The sequence below is a fragment of the Neospora caninum genome, chromosome VI (genome assembly GCF_000208865.1).
Source record: "Neospora caninum Liverpool complete genome, chromosome VI".
Classification (NCBI taxonomy): Eukaryota; Apicomplexa; class Conoidasida; order Eucoccidiorida; family Sarcocystidae; genus Neospora; species Neospora caninum.
This window is the reverse complement of record NC_018392.1, coordinates 3076877-3095543: the sequence shown is the minus strand read 5'-3', so window position 1 is coordinate 3095543 and position 18667 is coordinate 3076877. Positions and strand designations below refer to the sequence as shown.

Here is an 18667-nt window from a genome sequence, read left to right as displayed (position 1 = left end):
ACGGCACGGTTTGCCCTCTTTCAGTCCAAGGCTTCTTCGATGCCTGCAAACAGAATTCCCCCGATACGGCTTCGGGCCAGCATCCAGGGTCTCCCTGCCGGGAGACCGGAAACCGGACTACGGTGTGCAAAATCGAAAACTGCACTCGAAGCTCGTCACTTATTCACTTGCCCTCGCTGAGGCGTGTTCGCACATCGACACACACGAACCTGGGCCACTGCCTGGAAAAAAAAACCAAACTTGTGATTGCTCGCGCGAAAACATGAGTCGCCTAGCGAAAGTTTCGGGGAGCGGTCTTTCGCCTGCGCGTGTTCGTAGCCGGTATTTCTCACACGTGAAGAAAAAGCAAATCTCAGCCGCGACATGCCGTTCCTGTTCTCGCGCGACGTCACTGAGTGCTGGTGTCTAGGGATATGCCTCCACAAGACACCAAGGATGGGGAAACCCGCGGGCGAGACGAGACATGAAGGGCGGAGCCCGACTGATGAAAACGCGTGTATCAGAAGTGCGGACCTAGAAACACCCGTTTCTCACCGCCCCCGAGATCTGACGCTCTAGCTCGCAGTGTCTATGTCTCGTGTGTTTCAGCGGCCTCTCTGGCCGCGTCCGGAAGCTGCAGAAAGTTTCACGTGGCGCATGTCGATGACAATGCCCGGTCCCATCGTCGAACTTATATGGACTTTGTTCAGGAACTTGTTTCCCGCTGTGGGTGGCCGCCGGGAATTGATGGAAGCGATGGCTGCGTCGAGATTTTCTCGGAGTTCCTCTTTACTCATCGACACCCAGCCAATGGGCATGTGGACAATATTGAACCGGTCCGCTTTATACGGTATCGTTGTTTGTCTGTAGAGACGAATGGCCTCTGCGAAATCGGCGGTTAAGGTTCCCCACGCCGCCTGAGGCATGAGATCTTTCGGGCCTGCGCAACACACATCCAAGTCGCAACACCGGGTGGGCGACATTGCCGGCTTGGAGACGCATCGCGTCGTGAAACACCAGCTTCCAGTCTGAGTCGACTACCGTCTCTTTCCGTAACGAATGCTGAAACACACAGCGTCATCCTGGCGGCCTCAGCTGCCCAGTGGTCTGGACGCGGGGCTTCAAAGCCCCCTCACACACGGGACACCCAAAAACACCCGCTCCTCGCGCCTTTAGGTTGCTCCAAGACGCTCTACCTGCAGGACTCCCCTGACCTTCTCGCACGAGCCTCTCTCCCGGGCATGGGTCTCTCGAGGAAAACACGCCACCGAACACGCAAAACTTTCTTTCTTTGAGAGGCGGCGCACGCACGCCGCCTCGCAGGGTCTCTGTACACTTGGACCTACCGAGGATCTTGCCATACCGCGTAAGGCGGGCTACCATGTCGGGAGTCGAAATGAGGATCTCAAAAGAGATTTTGTCTGTTCGTATTTCCTCCAGAATTCTCTCCGCACCCACAACATCGGCGCCTGCATGAAACAAGGAAAACCCAGCGGAATCAACCCAACACTGTCTATCGACGTGTCCATACACCTGCGCAGGCCCAAACGCATGCACAGCACAGTGGAAACGGGAGTCAGCAAAAAAACACGTCGATAAAGGTGGAGAGAGAATCGAGCAGACGTCGAGCCGGGGAAGATGCCGCGGACACCTCCGCCGGTAGATTGAGCACGACACATGTCTCTCTCTGAAAAGACGAACGCGCATCTGCGTCCGACGCCTCAATCAGCGTTCGCACCGAGTTCGGAAAAACACCTTACGCAAGGGCACTCCTCGAACCTGCACGTCTCCGCCATGCAGAACCCGACGGCGCCTGGACGCATCGCTGCAGCTGTTGCATGTTGCCTCTTCTGTGACTGAGACTTCTCACCCGCTTCCAGCGCAGCCGCTTCATCCTTTTTGTCCACGAACGCAGCAATGACACGCTTTCTCCTCCAAATGCCTCCTCGTTTGTTGCCTCGCACAATCCCCGATTCAGGCTTTTCGTTCACCACGCCTCCCAGAAGAGCCCCGTTCTTCGCGGCTGCTCCGGCCCCATCCGTCGCCATCGCTGTCTCTGCAGACTCCTCTCGGCTGGTTTGCTTCCGTTCCTCCGGTCCTTCTCCCTCGCCCAGCGGCCCGGTGTCGCTATCCTTTTCCCCTGTCTGTTCCTCCGTCTCTTCCTCCGTCCCTTCCTCCGTCTGTTCCTCCCTCTCTCCCTCCGTGTCTTTCATCTCTGCGTCTGCGTCTGTGTTTTCCCCCGCGGTTCCTAGCCCGTTTTGCTCCTTTGAGGTCGAGGACAACTGCCCCAGCTGGCCGTGAGGGAGCGTGACGAACCCCCTGACGCGCCCTGCGACGCTCGAGCCTCCGCCTTTCCGCGCCTTGCCTCGAGTTCCCGTCCCCAGATTCAGCTGTACATGCAGTTCGACGGTTTCGGTGAACTTTGCAGTGCTCAACTGTTTCACCAGGAACAGCGCGAGGTCCGGAGGGTACGCGGCGTCACGCGACGGATAGAGAACCGAGAGTAGCGACGCCGGCTGTCCTGAGGCTGCTGAGTCTGCCTGTTTCTCGCGATCGCCCTCGTCGGTCCGAGGACATGTCCCCGACGCGTTTGACTCCAAATCTCGGGAGCCCGAAGCGCTATCCGTCGTCTCGGAAGCGCGCGACACTCCCCCGCGCGCATGCAGGTCCTCTCCTGTCCCTCGTTCCCCCGCGGAGACAAGTTGCTCTGCAGATTCCGCAGCGGCCTTCAACGCGGCGAGGCCAGGGGCCTTGTGCGCTGCGACGGCGGCTGCGACGGCTGCACGAGCGAGCGCAATCTTTTTCATTTTCCGGTTTTTCCCTTTCCTTCGTCGAGGCATACCCCCGGCCTGGAGTGTACGCACAGCCTCGTGGGCCGCACTCACGGCGGCGTCCGCAGAAGCTGCCGTCACAGACGAAGGCGCGAGCGTTTCCGACAGAGCCTTCCACCGAAGCGAAGACGGCAGGCGCCTGGACGGCAGTGGCAGATGTGCCGGAGAAATTTTCGCAGGATCAATGTCGATTTTCGTCGTGCTCTTCTGCTTCGGCGGCGCGGGAGGCCCAGGCGCATACGGATACTGCTTGAACCAGTTCAACAGACGATCTTGTCGTCGACGTTCGCCAATGTTCAGACGGCGTTCTGGAGGAGTTCGAGCGCAAGACGGGGACGAAGAAGTAGAAGAGGAAGAGATAGACGAGGAGGAAGACAGGGAAGAGGACGTGGAGAAGAGAGGAGAGGAAACGAAAAAAGTAGCCTGTGAGCTGAGTAGCGAAGCGGACAGAGGAGACACGGCAGGAGACTGCGGGCTGGCGATTGAACGCGCAGAAGGTGTAAATTTGTGTCTCGATCGAGGACGTGGCGTCCCTGAGCGATGGAGGGCAAAAGCGAAGGTCGTCGGCGCGGCTCTGCAGGAGAGAGGCGCGGAAGCGAAATCGGTGCGTGAGCGCGAACAGCTGGCCAGAGACTCCGAGCAAAGGCTGAGACGCAGCCGCTGCTGAGGAGAGTTACCCCAGAGAGGCCGGCCCGCATCTGGTTGCCAAACGGAAGAGGACGAACCGAAAGACGAAAAAAAACAAGACGCAGAAGATGCGCAGAGGGAAGGAAGGCTCCAGTCAGAGTCGCGGGGGAAATGCAGTGTCTGGGAACGAAGAAAAGCACAGGGAGACTCCGGTCCGCTGGGCTCCTTCCACTTTGGCCTTCCCCAGGTGTCTGTACACCGCAGTCGGACAGTCTCATGACATTCGATGTGGTTTTCGACCCTGCCGCGCTGACCCGCGTCGGGTTGTATCGCCTCCAGACTGGAAGAGAGGAAAAGCCGAGGGGGAGAGAAGGCGCCCGACGAAGGAGAGGGGCCGAAGGCGAAAGACGGTGAGAGAGAACGGGAAGCCAGGAGAGAGGGAGAAGCTTCCCAGGGGAGCGAGGAAAGACGAGACCGATTCGGCAGGGCTTCCGTCTTGGCCAGAGACCAGCCACGCCTCGACTCTGCTCCCCAAGGCGCTGCGAGGCCGCACGCATGTTGGCTTCGCCACGTGCACAAGACACTGGCCTCGAGCAAAAAGAGAAAGGCCGGAATCGCGGAACGTCTGACGCAAAACCGAAGGCGAGACACTCTGTCTGTCTCCGTCCGGCCGCGTCCCTCTGTGTGTCTCTCCATTCTTGACCAGGAAGCGAGGAAGCCTTTGAAGCCCACCGGTGACCCAAAGGAAATGACCGGTCTCCGAGTCCTTTCACCGATGATTTTGTTTCTATCGGCTCGTTTGTTCCTATCGTCTCCTTTGTCTCTCGATCCTTTCTCTCCTCTATCTCCCCTCTCCCACCTCTTCTCTCTCTTGAATCCTCTCTTTCCTCTTCTTTGCTGTCTTTTCTCTTTCTTTTCTCTTCCGCCTCTTCCCTCCTCACCCTCTTTCCTCCTCACCCTCGTGCCTCTCTCCCTCTCCCTTCTCTCCTCTTCTCTCCTCTTCTCTCTTCTTCTCCCCTCTTCTCTCTTCTTCCCTCTCTTCTCTGTTCTTCCCTCTCTTCTCTGTTCTTCTCTCTCTTCACTTTTTCTCGCTTCCTCTGTTTGTGTGGTGACCTGACGGGGCGCCAGGATCGGGGCCCCGAGGAACCGGCAGCGTTTAGACGGGCAACCGGCTTTCTCCTGGGTCTGGGGAAAAGGCGAGAAGAAGCGTTGAAGATGAGAAAAAACTTAAATGCTGTGCAAGAAAAGGACTGAACCACCAAGAAGGCTCGTACACGCAGCCAGCCCCCGTGCATCTGACGAAAGAAGGCATGGCCGCCGACAAAGAGTGTGTAAGAAGACACTGCGGCGAAGGAGATAAAGTCGTGTGTTTCTACCTGTCTCCAGACACTAAAAAATCCACCTCCCTCTCTCTCAAGCACAAAAATATTCTCGCAGAGGGAAACAGCGTTCGAGAAGAACAGACTCGCCTCCCAGGGAGAGCCTCTGCATGCGGGGCATCTGTCTCCATCTGCCTCCTTTTCAGAGGAAGAGAGACAAGCCGGGCCATGTATCTTCTTCGTCCACCTCGAGAGCCTCGAGACCGCGCCTGAAGCAGGCCTAACGGAGACTGCAGAAAAACACAGAGAGCGGTCCACAGAGAACAGTCTTTTTGACAACACGGCTCTTCTTTCGGCCTATGTATCGGCCTCGAGGAAAACGAGTGTGTATGTCTTCCCTCCGTCTTTTTCCTCTCGATCCTGCGCGCTGTCCGCGCACCGCATGCTGGCTGTTTGAATCGGCGTCTCCCGGCAAACCGAGAGAAACGCTGGAAATGGCCTTTCTTCTCTCTTTCTTTTTTCCTCTTAAATGCTTTCTTCTCTCTCTATTTGAGACATCACGCCTCGCTCTCTCAACTCGCCGTCGCCGCGTCTTTTTCGTTTTGCCGCCGCAGGTGAATCGGCCAAGATGCTCGACTCGCCCTCTCTCTCCAGATCTATCGACTTGTCTCCTGTGGCCTTCGACTCCCTCACTTTCTCTGCCTTTTTGTTTTCGAAACGCAGCGCCGGAGTTCCTTTTAAATGCTCTTGGTCCTCTCCGCATCTCTCCCTGCGGAAGTCCTCTGTGTAACTCACTGCATGCCGCGATTTTCCACGTGCTCGGAACCGTCTGTCTGTTTCCATTCCTCTCTCACGTCTTGTCTTTCTCCCTTCATTCTCTCTCTCGCTTTCCCCCTTCCACTTCTCTTTCTCTCCATCACTCTCGCTCAACCTTCCATTCTCTTCTGATTCTCTCTCTCCTCTCTCCCCTCTCTTCTCTCTCTCCTCTCTCCCCTCGCTCTCTTCTCTCTCTTCTCTCTCTCCTCTCTCCCCTCGCTCTCTTCTCTCTCTTCTCTCTCTCCTCTCTCCCCTCTCTCTCTTCTCACTCCTCTCTCTCTTCTCTCCCTCATCTCTCCTCTCTCTCGTCGTCTCTCTTCTTCCTTTTCTCTTTCTGCGTTCTCTTCTCTTTTTCTCTCCATCATTCGCTCTCGTCCCTTTTCTCGTTTTGTTTTCTCTTCTCTTTCTCCCCTTCGTTCGCTCTCCTTGCATTCTCTCTCTTCCCTTTCCGCTTCTTTCTGGTTTCTTGTCTCTTTCTATCTGCGGGCTTTCTGCGTCTTCACTCACCTCGCGTTCCCCCGGAGAGACGAGGCCCAATCGCGATGGCGCCGAAATTGCGGTGGAGAGCATGCAAAGAGAAGCTTCTCTTCTGCAGGAGCGCGCGTTTTTCGCAAGGGCCGGAGGCCGCCGAATCCCCAGCTGGGGTGTCTCCCCCTGTCTCCGGAACGAAACGATGGAGAAGAAACAAACAACCCACGCTTGCGTGCTCTCCGCCCTCTTTCTCGTCTCTTCTCCATGCTTCACCGTCCTTCCCGTCCGTCTCCGTCCCTCAAATGGTGTCTTTGGTTCAGTCCTCGGGTCTCACGCCTGATTGTGTCCTTCCCTCTCCCACTGGAAACAGTCCTTTTCGCCATACCGAAGCATCTTCGCTTTCCTCTCGCTGTTCCTCTTCTTCTCTCGCCTCTTGGCGTATGACCATTCGGACGTCTCGGAGCTCACCTGCTTCCCTCTCTCCTTTTCCGTCTCTCGCGCTGCGTCTTCCCTCTGCGTCTCGCGTTGCGTCGTCACCTTCCAGCCGGCGTCTCCTCGGGGCATCTCCGACCAGGAAAACCCGCACGGTCTCGCCTGCTCTCTTCTCTTCCTTCCGGGGTTTTGCTTCCGTGTCGCCCGCACTGGGCCGTTCGCTCTCGAGAACTCGCGAGATTGCAGACTTGCTCAAGGCCGCCGACGACATCTCTTTCTCTTCCTCTTTCCTCCTGCCGTCTGCCTCTGCGTCGCGCGCGCCTCCGCGCAACGCAGCCCACCCGACTGTGGACGGCGTCTCTCCCGGGCGCCGCAGTTCCCCACAGACTTCCCACTCTCCTTCCCTTCCCCCGTCCTCTCCCCTGGTCTTGTGGGGGGATTTAATCTTCCAGGCGCACGGCAATCTGTCCCAGTTTTCCGTAAGAGACATCGCCGCGTTCCTCCAGGCGATGGCGCGTTTCGGGCCGGCCTGCCTCCTCAACTGTGCGCGATCAAAAAGAGGAAGAAGAGAAACAGCTCACGTCTCTCTCTCAGCGCCAACCTCTCCGTTAACCTCTTCTTCCTCTTCCTCTTCGTCCTCTTCGTCCTCTTCCTGTTGCTCTGCGTATGCTTCATCCACGTACAGTGTTGGTGAATCTCGTGACGCGCCGCCGGCGTCGCGTGAGGGCGTCTATCGGTCGTCCGGCTCTTCGATTCAGGAGATTCAGGAGCGCGCCTCTTCGCGTCGTCGCGTCGCGTTCACGCTCGACCAGCAAGGCTTCTCCTTCGACTTTCTGGAGGACGTGGAGACGACGCTGGTGTCGCGCATTGCGGAGCTTTCGGCCGAGGAGATTTGCGGCCTGTCGAACGCGTTTCAGCTTCTCCACGCTTCGCATGCGCGCCTCGTGATCGCCGCCAGAGAGAGGCTGCTGACACCCGCCGACGCAGACTGCCATCCGCGGCAGGAGAATGAGCGAGAAAGGGAAGGCGAAGAACGCAAAACGGAGGCTCCGGAACGGATCCAAGATCCTGCGCGTAAGTTCGGTTTGCCGCCGCTCGCTCTTCTAGCAACGGCGAGGACGCGGAGAGAAGGCACAGGTTGAAAATGCACGCCGAGTGCGGAAGCGGACCAGAACCAGACGCGATGAACGGAGAGAGAACGCCCTCACCTGGACCAAAAGACACGCGCCACGCATTCAGGCAGAATAGAGTGGAGCCGAACTTTCGCGCTGTGACCCCAGACAGGGGCGTGACGAACAGAAAAACGCATTCCCTGCCTTCACGGGAAACACCTTCTTCCTGCGACTGTGTTCTCTCTCCGACCTCTTCTCTCTTCGACTTCCGTCTTATCTTGTCGCTCGTCCCTCTCCTTATCTTTCTGGGCACGGGCACCGCGTGCCTCGCTTCCTACCTTTGTGTCGCTCCGTTTCCTGCTCGAGAGTCTTTTGCTGCAGCGCGTGCTTTCTAAGTCTCGGTTCGCCGGCTGTGTGTGAGACTGGGTTTTCACCCGCCCCTGGCCTCGACGCGCTTGCCGTTCCTTTTTTCGCGTTTCAGGAAGAATCGCCTCCGCGGCGCTCCACGCGAGCGGCGAGCAAACCGGAGACATGCAGGAGCTGTCTCCGCCCCGCCTCGTGCGCCTCTGGCATGGGGCCGGATCGCTCGGCCTCTCTGCCTCCGCGCTGGCCGCGGCAGTTGTCGAGGCGTTCCAGGGCGCTGCAGGCGACACGAAGATCGGCGGCGCGGAAGGTCCGAACTCGCAGAAACCCGACTCGAGGAGGAAAGCGACGCACTCTGGGAAGGGGGAGAGAGACGTGGCAGCTGCGAATACGTGTGAAGCTGTCGATCGGTCTTCTGGGACAAGTGCTCGTCAAGCTATCCTTCCGCTCTGTGCTCTGTCGCCTCGCGAACCCGAGTCTCTCTCGATCTCCGTCTAGGTAGACGTTTGCATATCCGTGTGAATCTGTACACACACGAGTGCATGCATATATGTGTATTTGCGTGTATATTTGTAGGTGGATGCAGATGTGTGTAAGGCGGTGGATTTGGCAGACGGCGTGCGTGCCTGGCTCTTGGCGTTTCGTCTCTTGCTTGGGCGGTGTCTGGTAATCTCAAGTTTTTTCCGCGGTGGTTCTTCTGCAGACTTGGTTTTCCTCGTTCGGTCCTGCGCGATGCATTTGGCTCGGCGAAGTCTTCTCCAAGAAGACGGGATTTCGCACGACCGTTCCGCATGCCGTCCCCCGGAAACGCCGTCGGCCGCTCGTCAGCCGCCTCTCTCTGTCTCCTCTGCGTCGCCGCCTGAATCAGAACGGGACGACGCACAAAAGGCAGAGACAGACAGAGAGAGCGCGCTCGACTGGGCTGTCGCGGGTCTCATGTACGAGGCGCTTGGCCGTGCGGAAGAACGGGTAAGTCGTTGCTGGCAACGAGATGCGTCTCGCGCTCCTTGTGTTTGGCGCGGTGTGACCGTGACCAGGCGTGTGGACTCTGCCGCAGAAAACGCTCGCTTTCTTCCACATCCCGAGTCAGCGCGATGCTTGAGCACGGCGCGAGGCGAGAGGGAAGGGAGAGAGAGGGAGGGCGATAGAGCGCTTTTCGTCTCCGCAGTGGAACCTGCGTGTTTTTTCCAGGCAGCCGAGGTCCAAGAGATGGGAAACGAACGATTTTGGACGGCAGCGCAGGAATGCCGCCCGCGAACGGATGAACCTAACGCATGTATAGGCACGCCGACACACATCTGTACACGCAGAAACCGTCTGCGCTGCGTGGCGGGGTTTTGGCCTTTGTGGAAAAACCTTTGTCTTCCGGCGTGTGTGGCTCTTTGATTTAGATCTCCAGTTTCGATAATCGGCATATCGTTCTTCTTTTCGAGGCTCTCGCTGTCGTCGGCTTCGCGGTAGGCTCCGTCACAAGTTTCGCCTCGCTTGCTTTCAAAACACGAGGCCGTGAGTGGAGAATCTGGAGGGAGGATGGGAATCTTCTGCTCGGGCCTTGCGCCTGTGCTGCGCAGAAATCGTTCTTCTCTTGCAGGCTGTCTCGCGGCCTTTGTCTCACCCCTGCGTAGACCTAGCCATATATATATATATATATATATATATATATATATCGGCACAAGTATAGACAGCGCTACATGGGGATGTGTATACGTAAAACACTGGCTATCTGAACATGGCCGAATTTAGGTATTTCTTGATACGAACCTATGCGAAGATGTGCATGCATGTGTGCTAAGCGTACACGTGTGTGTGTGTATATATATATGCAGGTGTATATTGTGCTTCTGACCGATCTTTGTTGTCCTGCTCTTGCCGCAAAACGTTTCTGTTCAGCCGGGATCGCTGGTCGACAAGACGCTTCAGACTTGCGTGCTGCCGCGCGTGCCTCACATGCGGTAGGGAGGCTTTCCGTGCCTGTCTCTCACCGCAGCTGTATACACTCGGTTGTCGAATCGCCGCTTCCAGGGTTCACTCAAAACCACATGTCCAGGCGTTTCAGGGTGGCATGCGCTCCGGTTAAAAATCACAACGCAGTCGCGTGTTTGAACCCGACCGCTTCTCTGGAATGCCGGGGTGATTCACCACGAAGCGTCTCTGCACGCTCTACGGAGACTCGTCACTTCACACCTTTCTGTGCGAAGCCGAAACTTCTAGGCGGTTCTTTGTGAGCAAATGTCCTTGTGATATAGAGTCACTGGAGCCCTACGTAAAGGGGGGGAAAGCTGCTATTTCCTGTGTGCAATAAAAAGTCGTGGCACACGTGAGAAACGAAGCCTTCGGCTGTTGCTGTGCCTCAAGCACAACCTAGGCAGAAACTGCATGCGCAGCTCTACGTCCTCCTTTTGGCGGAAACGAAAAAAAAACGGTACGAAGGCGCTCTTTTCGCGCGAGCACGAAACTCCCCTCCCAGTCGTCTGTTGTCCTGTGTATAAGCCGACCCCACGTTCGAATCAGAAGTTTTTGCACGCTTGCTTTGTCTTCTTCCTGAAGGATATGCCGCGTGCTTCTCCACCGATTCCACTGTCCTTTGTGTCTTTCTAGGCCCGAAGAAATCCTCGGTCTTCTCCAGGCTGTGGCAGCCTTGGATGTCCAGTTCGACGAACTTCTTCGGGTGAGAGGTGACTTCGGAAAGGCGCCCGTCGCAGCCTCCATGTCGTGCCGCGGCGTGTGTGTGCGGGAATCCCCTGTTTCACATTTTATTTTCTTGATAGCGAGAACAGCCCGGTTCCCAGCATGATGAAGAAGCGTGCATGCGTTCTCGAGTGCGTCCAACCGCACAAAAGGAGGGACGGAAACCTAGCCAGGGGGGTTGATCCTCACACGGGCTGCTCTCACCAATGTTGCGCGTCGCGCCTTTTTTCTAGGCACTCGGCGAACGAGTGACTGAACTTCTCCCCCAGTGCGAGCTGGCGGCTCTAGTCTCTCTCGCCTCACACTTCTCCGACCTCGACTTCCCTCCCAGTCTGCTCCTCAGCGAGGTACGTCTCGTGATTTCCCAAAGCTTGCGGCGTCAGTTGGATGTTTTCTGCTGTTTGACATGCACAGCCTTTTTCCTAGACGGAGGCGCAAACGCCATGTTATGCACGGGCGTCGACATCTCCGTGTATATATATATATATATATATAAAATGTACATACATATGTACATACAAATATACATATATATACATATATACATATATGTATGTATATATACATATTTACATATAAACATACATATATACATACATATTTACATGTTTATGGACATATATATACATATGTACATATATGTACCTATGCATATATGTGTATGTATACATATGAGCGTATGAATATCGGTATTTTTTACACGCACACGAGCGTCCGGGAGTGTATGCGCGTGGTTGTTTGGCCGTCACTGGTTCGTGCATGCAGCTCTCCGCGCGGTTGGGTGACGCCCTGGCAACGTTGGGTAAGTTCCGCTCGAGTGGGCTTTTGCCTTGGAGCGAAGCGTTGCGGTCTGGCGGCGGCGGATGCGAGGACGCGGTCGGGGAAACGGGAAGATGCGAGCGCGCTTTTTGACAGGGTCGGGGGACTGCGTCCGTCCCTGAGTCTCCAACCTAGACAGGTTCCTCGCGTTTTTATGAGGAGCTCGGGCGCCTGGGAAACCAGCGCGGGGGGATCTAACGCTTTTCGACAACGCGCTTCTACGCGTCTCCCTGTCCCAGTAGCCCCCCTGACATTGCTCGCGGATGTGTATGCGCGGATGTGGAGCGCCTTTTCTGCTGCTCTGGTTCTTTCTCTATCTTCGTTTTGCGTTTTCACGGACTTGAGGTTGTCTTTTTCCTACCACAGACGAGGCCAGCGTGAGACAGCTGCAGGCGCTGTTTGCTCGCCACGGGTTGCCGTAAGTTCTTCACTTTTTTCGGGGGGAACGTGCCTTGTGTTGGACCGTCCCCAGAGGCGTTACGACGACGCCCACGAGACTGTCTCGTCGGAGGCCTACCCTGGACCTTCCGTCGTCTTTTTTCGCCGGGGCAACGACAGGCCGACGCACTACGAGACTCAGCATTCAGACGCGTGGCGCTCCGCGAAGTGGTCCGGTGGGAAATCTGGCTGAACGTTTGTGAAAAATGCTGGACGACCTCGCGGGCGTCAAGGGGCGTCTCCCGGCTGGGCTCGCGTCTAGACAGCCCGCAGAAACCGCGACAACTCACCTGGTGCCGCCGCTATCTGATTTGCCTTTTTTCGTCTGTTTAAGGCGTGTGCGGCCGCGTCTCGCAACGGTTCGGGCCACACAACCACCGGCAACTGAAGTTTACTGTCGGCACAATATTACGTCTAAAAACGCGTGTGTGCATTCTGTTCCTTCAGCCACGAGAAACTCGCCACGCGCCTCGAAGCTTTCTAAAGGCAAGTATCTTTGAAAGGGAGGACGAGATGGCCTGACGCGTAGACCTTGAGCACCTTTACATACCTGCAATCATAAACAGGATCAACTGCGCCTTGGACGCAGCGGTGTTCGCAGTAGACGAGAGAAACTCAAATCGGGGCTGCCGCAGCGCGGAATCCACACAAGGAAGACGATAAACAAAGGACGGTTTCTCCGGGCGAAATTTCGACGCCGTTTTGCTCAGCGTGGATGCGTGTCTTGAAACTGCTGACATCTCTCTCTCGTTTTCTACGCGTTCACAGCGTCTCGCCCGAGCAGTTCTCTGCGTAACAGAGGTTCATTGTTTGTAAAGGTTTACAGGCATCTCGGCGCCGTTTTCGTTTTTCGCCGGACGATATGCGAACCTTCGCCCACTGCAAATCCCACTCTCCTGGCAGGACGAAACGTGGGTTGGTGTAGAATGGACTGTTGTTTAATATTTACGATGCGAGTCTGCGAGCATTCTGGCCCGTGTACGAGCGTGGGCGTTTCAGAGGTCTGATGGTGGCGCCCCTTCGTGGGTAGGCACTGAAGTTTCTATAGGCAGTGTATTTATCTACCCTTTAAAATCGGGGAAACATTTTCAACGGAACTGGAGAGTAATGAGGCGCTGCTGAGGGGTTCCGAAGATCAGAAATCCCAAACGAGTGTCCGGGCTCTTGTCCCCCCCCCCGCGTACCTTACGGCCGTATCCTCTAACTACGAAACACGGCCGTAGGAACGGATGTCGCTGTCTTGTTGCGGTTTTGACGACACCAGTTTTGAAGGTGAACGATGTAGTACGTACGCATTCCTACCGCCCGTAGAATCTACCGCTTGCTCAGCAGTTCAGGCCCCGGGTTTTTCCACGTGGCAATCCGTGGAAACATGAAAGGCCGAGGCAAACTTGAAAACGCCGAGGCAAACTCTTTGGGAAACTTGTCTCTCGCTGAATGGAGTAGATTCACGAGAGAACGTTAATACGCATAAAGGACGGAGAGGCTCTTTCGTTAGTGTTTCGAGCGCGAAGTCGCGAAACCTCCAAAGTCTAAAACGAAAAGGAACGCATTCTGTCGCTTGCGATTTCCACGCCCAGAAAAAACCGATAGGAGACAGTGCGAGGCCAGTGGAAGTACCGAGGCGTTTCGAGAGCCAAATGGGAGAAAAATAAGATGGGAACCGCACGAAGATTGTGAACACGCGAGGACGGCTCGAACCGTCGCTCTGCACAATATATTGCTGCGCACGGAGTTTATGCGCCCGCGCTTTGATATACGCATCCATGCATATGCATGCCTGGACCTCCTGTAAGCACGGAAGTGCAAGGCATATACGTTTGCAGAAAACGTGTACAGGGACGGATATGCGCGTGACGCAAATCGGGCGAGAGGCGTTTATCATCGTGTAGAAAGCTCGGGTTTTAACTGCTCCAAGCCACGCTCGATCTGTTTTCTCTCTCTCCACTCAGGTAACATTTTGGATTGCAAATGCGCGATTACCTCTCGTGAAAAAGCCGTGTCCGACGCCTACACAAAAGTAGGTGGAGGTGCGGGTTCCCTCTCTCCAGATCTCGCTTTCTGTGCTCTCTAGCCGGCGCAGTGCACGGTTGCGAAGAGACAGAAGAGAGAAAAGAGCATGATTCTATCAGTAGCGCTCGCGTCTCAGTCTCTCCTTTCAGCAACAAGGCACTTACGCTTTTCCAGCTCTATGCAGAAAGAACGACCTGGAAAATGCGTGGCGCTCGTCGTGTCCTTTTTCGAAGAAACTATTACAGGCTAAGAACAAAGATAGAGAAGCGTGTGTGTCATGCACATGCACAGGTAGAAATAAAAAAATATACAGAGAAAGATACAGTGGACAGATATCTCCGGGGAGTGGCGATTCCCTTTTCTCACTGTGCATTTCGCTGCTGCTCAACCCCCGTCCAACCCCCTCCGCGCCGGACCCAACGGTGTCTCTGCAACTGCTCCCCCTTCCAAAACTCGCGTGACCCATACACCGGTCCTCACTCCCGGAAGCCGAGTTCCTTTTTCTTTCACATATCTGTGGATCTGTCAGAAGCGTTTTCCGAGACTCGGAACCCGTCCTTGATTTTCCGTTTTCGATCCTCCGACCTTTACATTTTTATCTTCATCTGCACGCCCGTCCCTCGCCACCCCACGAAAAACCTGGGCGTCTCTCGCCTTCCGCGCGCTCTTCCCCGCCCGCTTGTTTGTCTGTTTTTCTTCCAACTGCCCCTCCCACTGTTTTTACAACTCGTCGTGCTTGTCAACTGGTTCTTCGGAGTCCTTGACGTCGTCAGCTTCGCCCTCTTCGTCCTTCTCCTCGTCCTTTTCCTCGTCCTTAGTCTCGTCCTTCTCCTCGTCGCCCACCTTCACGTCTTCTTCCTCACGCGGCAGTTCGTACTCGGAGACCATCGACTCGTCTGTGGGCAAGCTCAGGTCCGCGGCGACGGCCCTGTACAAACTCGCTGCAACGTCCTTCGGCTCCTCGACTTCGAAACCTGACGCGAGCTTCGCGACTTCAAAGAGCAGCCGGGCCATCTGCGTCACCTTCGGGCTCACATTCTCGCCGTCCTTTGTGACTTGCGTCAAAAGGTACTGAATCATGCGGTGGTGCGGGTTGATCTCAAACACCTTCTGACCCGCCATCATGCGCACGTGGCGAGGATCCGCAAAGGTCTGCGTCTTCATGATCTTCTCCATCTGGGCCGAGTAGCCCCACTCGGAAGCCACCACGGCGCACGGCGCGTCCACGAGGCGCTTGGACACCTCCACCTTGGTCACCTTCTCGCCAAGCAACTTCTTCATCCAAGACAACAAAGGCTCAAACGCCTTCTTCAACCGCTTCTCCGTCTTCTTCTCCTCCTCAGTCTGGTCCAGCTGCACATCGCCCTTCTGAATCGACACAAACTTCTTTCCTGCGGAACGCACGCAGAAAAACAGCGCCCGATTTCTCCAATGCAGCCCACCCAGGGACACGAGGCACAAGCCCCGGGCGAGAGACGAGAGACGCAAAACGCGGGCTTTAAGCCGAAAGAAAACGCGGCGAACGAGATGGAAAATCACCAACAAATCGCTGGTGCAAGACACGAACCGCCCTGCGCGTACATGTGGAGAATAAACACAAATACATCTAAGCATATAAAAACACAGAGAGATCGATATTTAGATATAGATATAGATATAAATAGATACAGATATTTAGATATAGATAGATATTTAGATATAGATATAGATAGATGAAAAAAGGAGAGAAATGGGAGTTCAGCTTGTGTGTGGTTCCCGCGGGCCTCGTGGAAGAGTTGGGGCGGCCTGTGGTTTGTTGGCTCTGTCGCTCTTCCAGCGTCTTTTGCCTACCTTCAAAGTCCATGACGCGCTGAATGCAGGGTTCGTCCATGGCCTCGAGGAGGAAGAGGACTTCGATGTCCTTCTTGAGGAAGATTTGCATTTCCGGCGCCTTCATCAGTTGCTCGACAGACTCGCCTGCAGCGTAGTAGATGTTGGGTTGGTTCTCGGGCAGTTTGGAGACGTAGCTCTCGAGGGTGACGGTTGCATCGGGTCCCGTTTTGCTGGTGTGGAAGCGCAGGAGTTTCAAGATTTTGTTTCGGTTCGTGTCGTCTTCGTAGCAGCCGAGCTTGAGGTTGCGAGAGAACTCGTCGTAGAACTTCTCGTACAAGCTCTTCTCCTTCAGTTTCCTCTCCAGTTCCTTCTTCTTCTCCTCGTCTTCTTCCGCCGCCAGAGCCTTCTCCATCTCCTCCCGCTCCTTCAGCGAGTCGAGGGACAACTTGCGCATCGTGTCCAGAGTCTTCCGCACCAGCTTCTTCGAGATCACATTCAGAATCTTGTGTTGCTGAAGCTGTTCGCGCGACACATTCAGAGGCAAGTCGTCGCTGTCGACGACACCCTTGATGAAGTGCAGATACTTTGGGAGAAGATCGTCGAACTGGTCGGCCACCAACACACGCCGCACGTACACCTTCACAGACGTCTGTTTGTCGAAGTAGTTGCTGTAGATGTCCGACGGCGCCCTCTTGGGAATGTACAACAGCGCCTTGAACTCGACCTCGCCTTCCGCTGTGAAGTGGATGTGCGCCAGCGGGTCGGACCAGTCCTTGCTCACGCTCTTGTAGAACTCGTTGTACTCCTTGTCCTCGATCTCTTCCTTCGGACGCAACCAAATCGCCTTCTGCGTGTTCACTTGCTCCCATTCCTCCTTCTTCTTCTCGACCTTCTTCGTCTTGGGCTGAACAAAATGCGCGCATGCACCGGCTCAACGAGCTCCACAGAGCGACTTGCCCGCGCCGCAAAATGCGCAGATCCACTCGAGAAGAAATCCCCAAATCATATACATATATATATATATATATATATACATATGTACCTGCATGCACGCCTACTCCTCAAGGCAGACGACCAGAAACAGCGAGGAGGGCACCTCGAGATACACACACACTTCCCCCCGGGCGGAGAGAAAACGATGTCAAAGAGAGATCAGCTCGTGGCGGTGGATCTATGCACCATTTCACCAGATGACCGCCTTTTTTTCCTTCTCCTTTCTTCTTCCCCACCCCCCACCCCCCACCCTCAACCCCCCACCCCCACCCCTTCCCGTTTCCCCGCTGCGGGTCTGGTCGTGTACCTTGTCTTTCTTTTCGTCTTTGTCTTCCTCGGTGACTTCGACGTCGTCTTTTTCTTTCGCGTCTTCTGTCTTCTCTGTCTCTTCGTCTTCGACGGGGACTTCTTCCGTGACGGTTCGCGAGGTTCGGACGTAGATTGGGTAGCTCATGAACTGGCTGAAGCGCGTGGTCAGATCCTTCAACTTCCACTCGTTGAGGAACTCCGTGGCGTCTTCCTTAAGATGCAATGTCACGCAGGTTCCGCGCCCGAGGGTGTTGCCGCGAGGGTCTTTGGCGACGTGGAATTTCGCGTCTGCGGAGCTCTCCCAGATGTGCTGGTCGTCCTCGATGTTCTTCGAGATGACGGTAACCCTGTCGGCGACCAGGAACGCGCTGTAGAAGCCCACACCAAACTGGCCGATCAGGTTCACGTCGTTCCCCTGGGCCATGGCCTCGAGGAAGTTGCTTGTTCCGGACTTGGCGACCGTTCCCAAGTTGTTGATCAAGTCTTGCTTGGTCATGCCGATACCCGTGTCGATGATGCTCAGCGTCTTGGCATCGGCGTCGAACTCGATGCGGATATCCAAGTTCTTCTTCGGCTCCATCACTTCCGGGCGACTCAGCGCCGTGAACCGGACTTTCTCCAGCGCGTCGACGGCGTTCGAGATCAACTCGCGAAGAAACACTTCGCGCTGCGTGTACAGCGAGTTGATGATGATGTCCATCAACCTGGACACCTCCGTCTGGTACTGGTGACTCTCTTGGCTCTTCTGGACTGCCTCCTGCTCTTCAGCAGTCAGCGGCGCGGCAGCCTTCTCGCTCTCTTCCACGGGCAGCGAGCGCGGGGCCTCGTCCGCGGTCAGAGGCTCGGATGCGTCCGCCTCTGTCGCCACAGTCTCCAGGAGAAACGGGGCAGATAACGAGGCCGGAGAAGACGAGAAAAGAGTGGCGCACGCAACCGCGACGCCCAGGAAAGCCGCCACGGCCAGCGCCTTCGGGGCGCGCACGCCGAGAGGAGACATGGTGGAGAGAGGGAAAAGCGGTTTAGAAAGAAAAGAGAGTCTCAGAGACCTACGCAACTGCCAACCTTCCCGAGTGGAGCACACCGACGAGTGGAGCCGAGCTCAGGAACAGTTCGGCTGGCTCCGGGGCGCAACACACTCGCGAGAAGCCTGCACAAAAAAAAACAAAAAAAGCATGTGGATGAGAGGGAAACTCGCGAGTGTTCAACCTTCTCCGGACAAGGCGCGGAAGGATCGAGAGACGAGCGCGGGTCTCTCAGCACGAACGGAGTTCCGCAAGACAGCCGTGTGCGTGTACGGAAAGACCCAAAGTGACAAACAGCGCGCTAAACAACGGGATGCATGCACACGTCACACACGCTTGCAGCCGGAAGTAGAAACGCGAATGTACCGGAACGCACAGGAGGCAGCCAGAGCAAACAGCCCGAGAACTGACGACGGCGAACCCAGATTCTCGACGAAAACACACACCTGCATCGATTCACCCGGATGTACGTACACCCAACTGCCTTTCCTGTCACATCCAAAGATCTGTGTTGACACATGGATAAATGCGTATATCTGCGTTGGAAACTCCAGAAAAATTCTTGTTTCGCTGTAGACATGATCCGGACCCGACACCCTGCCCCTCGATCTCCAACGGCGGGA

The 18667-nt window shown here is 55.8% G+C and overlaps 3 protein-coding genes across 3 annotated transcripts; 1 reads left to right on the top strand and 2 right to left on the bottom strand.

Annotated features, from left to right (window-relative positions):
* Positions 1-584: 584 nt before the first annotated feature.
* NCLIV_019130 (hypothetical protein) lies at positions 585-4133 on the bottom strand (the record flags this gene model as incomplete). Its single annotated transcript, XM_003882107.1, has 4 exons — positions 585-919; positions 1326-1448; positions 1850-3118; positions 3752-4133. The coding sequence occupies 4 exons, from the start codon at positions 4131-4133 to the stop codon at positions 585-587; spliced, it is 2109 nt and encodes a 702-aa protein (XP_003882156.1).
* Positions 4134-6483: 2350 nt separating this feature from the next.
* NCLIV_019120 (conserved hypothetical protein) lies at positions 6484-12379 on the top strand (the record flags this gene model as incomplete). Its single annotated transcript, XM_003882106.1, has 10 exons — positions 6484-7549; positions 8069-8260; positions 8819-8919; positions 9342-9407; positions 9841-9902; positions 10549-10618; positions 10872-10985; positions 11404-11440; positions 11824-11875; positions 12343-12379. 10 exons carry the CDS (start codon positions 6484-6486, stop codon positions 12377-12379), a joined length of 1797 nt encoding a protein of 598 aa, XP_003882155.1.
* Positions 12380-14628: 2249 nt separating this feature from the next.
* Positions 14629-18019, bottom strand: NCLIV_019110 (HSP90-like protein, related; the record flags this gene model as incomplete). The annotated part of the gene is made up of 3 exons (XM_003882105.1): positions 14629-15299; positions 15739-16624; positions 17021-18019. 3 exons carry the CDS (start codon positions 18017-18019, stop codon positions 14629-14631), a joined length of 2556 nt encoding a protein of 851 aa, XP_003882154.1.
* Positions 18020-18667: the final 648 nt, after the last annotated feature.